Genomic DNA, 2,940 nt, shown 5'->3' on the forward strand with positions numbered 1-2,940 from the left:
AGGGTGGCAGCGGAGAAGGAAAAGGCGGGTGAGGGGGGCAGCTGAAAAGCGAAGACCCCCTCCCGCAGCCGCCATCTTGTTTCCCCCCTGGCCCTGGAAGCCGAGCCGCCGAGCCCCGCCCCCGCCACGCTCTCCAATTGGTCAGGCCAGAGGAGAGTTCCACCCCCTGAGCGTCCCTTGGCCCCCTGTTCCTCCAGACGGGCAGGTGAGGCGGCCAATGGGCGCTTGCCTCTGTGACCCGCTTGTTCGCAGGCGCTAGCTTTCTCTGTCTGAGGGTCGGACTCCGCGTCTGTCTCAGGCACGCTCGCTCCCTCCCCTCTGGTGAGGAGATGTTATTTCCCTCCTTTCCTCTCCGAAGGGTCAGGATTCTTCTGGAAGAGGTGCCCCTTTAAAGGGGCGGGAGCCTTGGCTGGGGTCCTTATTTGTCTCATGAGTATCTCGTGTGGGGTGCAGGGGGAACAGTCTAATTGCAGAAACTCCTTATTCTTCGCGGACCTGGGTGGGGTGGGCGAGTGGGGGCTCAGGGGTTGCCGGGTAGACCTCTGGGGGTGTTGGAGGTATTTGGAGCTGTGTATGTGGGAAGGGCTGTGTGGGATGAGAAACTCCCCGCCAAAAAACTAGACTGTAAGCTCCTTGAGGGCGAAACTCATTTGGTTTTCCTCAGCAGCAGCCCTTCCCCCTCTGGAGTTGGCCCCCCAGTGTCTAGAGGCTTGGTTAGGACAACAGAGGCCTCTGTAGATACTTGCTGCTTGATTGAGAGATACTCTAGGAGGTATCGGGTAGGGAGGAGAAATATATCATAGCTTTGACAAAGGAGTAGCTACATCCCCTTTCTGAACCATTTCAAGTTACTATTGAGGTAGATTTTCACACCTCTGCAAGGGTCTGCATGCCCTTGACATGGTGGGGATAATAAAGCAGGTCTCTCGGCCCGGGCCACCCCCAGGGATTTGGCATTTGTCAGGCATGTAGTGGCCAAGGGTCTCTGGAACCTGGACAGAATTTCTGCGAATGATTCTCTTTCCTTTGGTTCCAAATAGGGTTTGTGCCTGCCTGGCACTGTGCCTCAGCCAAGTTGTTTTATGTTTGTTTCTTTCAGTCAGACTTTGGGATTGGAAGGCTTTTAAAATAAGGATGTTAAGAATACTTTATTACCAAATAGCAACCCTTAAGAAATAAACTTTATTAATTTCATTTTACTGATGGAGTGTGCGGGCACAGAACGTTTCAGTGACTTTCTCCGGGTCACACAGGGCCAAGATTAGTACCTGGATTGCCTCAGAGCCTCTTTTTGTACCAGACCTCAGCATCTCTGTGGTGTTCTTGTGTCCTAGTGAGATGGCTTGAGCAGATCAGAAGATCTGGGTTTGAATTGTAGCTCTGTCACTTACCAGTTTTAGGGGTAGTGACACCTTTCTGAGCTTCTGTGTCTTCATCTGTAAAATGGAGATGAGGATATCTATTCTCCCTTCCAAAGTAGTTGTGAAAAATATTAAAAGTAAAAGGCCTTTGTAGTTTGTGAAAGTGTGCTACATTATCATCACCATCTCCACTTTATAAAGATGGTAGATCCTGCAAGCAAGGTGACAAATTCTGTTTTTCTCCTTGAAATCGTCTCCCTGTTCATACCCTTCCAAGTCTCTGCCGGCACCTCAGGGCACCATATCCCCAAAGGTCTTTCTTAGTATTGATGGCCTCAGTAACTGTGACCACAGCTCCTTGTGAGCTTGTCATAATTCCCTCCATCCCAGAGAACAATGGGAAAAATTTAGAGCTTTCTCTTTGTTGCACAAGGGTGGACTGGATGTATTTTGGGAGGGAGGGGCTTTTGAAGTAACAGATGCATTTAGAGTTTACCCCAGATATTGCCCCAGTTACCTTGGCCTTAGGTCCAGTGAGGGTCCCACATAAGCCACTTGGGGCCACACCCAGAGCTTCCAGGGTTTCTGCTTAGAGATGTACTAGGCAGTGCATCCTGAATGCTGCCTTTTGCAGAGAATACCCTTCACATTGTAGTTTGAAGTCCTTAGACCACATGTGATAGACATTTCAGGTGCCTTACCCCTTCACCCCTGGGCATGGTCGGGGATAGGGCTTCTGATCATGGATCATGGTAAGATGGGTTGGGAGAGGGCTCTAGACCTGTGGATTTTTGATCCCCTATGGTGCCACAGGTCATGTGTAGAGCTTGTAAGTGGATGCTGTTCTTGTTTACTCCTTTCCTAAGCCTTAACCACCACCCTCTTTTCCATAGTTAGCTGTCCCACAGCCTTATATACCTCATTAGAACATTAGCTCTCTCCCCATGTTGCATTGATCTGTAGTGATCTGTTGTGTTTACTTTTCTGTCCCTTCAGTCAGACAGTGCTGCTTGAGGGCAGGGATCATGAGTGTTTGATTTCTCATTTCATTCAGCTAACACTTATAGAATGCTTACTTAGGAGTCAGGCACCATTCCAGGTGCTGGAGATACAGCAGTGAACAAGACAGGCAAAAATCCCTCCCCTCATGGACCTTACATTCTAGAGGAAGGAAACAAATATACATGATAAATATATAAATTACATAGCACAGTAAAAATTGGTGTGTGTTATAGTGAAATATAAAGCAGGATGAAAGATTGCTGGTGGGGGAAAGGGATTTGCAATTTTGGATAGAATGGTCATAGGTCTCACTGAGAAACACTGTTTATGGAAAGACTTGGAGGAGGTGAAAGAGCAAGCCATGTGGATACCTGAGGGGCAGGATGTTCAGACAGAGGGAATAGCCAGTTTGCTCAGTGGCCATTTGATCAGATGGAAGGGTAAATGAATGCATGCATGCCTGAACGTCTGGCTCACAGTCTCCTGGCCTCCTCTCCTTAGGCCTGTCTCGTTGGTTCCCGGGTGCCATGAGGAAGCCTCGCCGGAAGTCACGGCAGAAAGCCGAGGGGCCGCGCGC

At 49.4% G+C, this 2,940-nt stretch overlaps 1 protein-coding gene across 1 annotated transcript in view; it reads left to right on the plus strand.

Annotated features, from left to right (window-relative positions):
* The first annotated feature begins 2,869 nt into the window (after window positions 1–2,869).
* BRPF3 (bromodomain and PHD finger containing 3) overlaps window positions 2,870–2,940 on the plus strand; it is a 29,305-nt gene continuing 29,234 nt past the window's right edge. Inside the window, exon 1 of the mRNA XM_007467267.1 lies at window positions 2,870–2,938. Within this exon, the coding sequence (XP_007467329.1) occupies window positions 2,891–2,938 (48 nt within the window). The 5' untranslated portion in view covers window positions 2,870–2,890. The remainder of the gene's footprint in view (window positions 2,939–2,940) is intronic.

This window comes from Lipotes vexillifer, unplaced genomic scaffold, assembly GCF_000442215.2.
Source record: "Lipotes vexillifer unplaced genomic scaffold, Lipotes_vexillifer_v1.1 scaffold528, whole genome shotgun sequence".
Taxonomy (NCBI): Eukaryota; Metazoa; Chordata; class Mammalia; order Artiodactyla; family Lipotidae; genus Lipotes; species Lipotes vexillifer.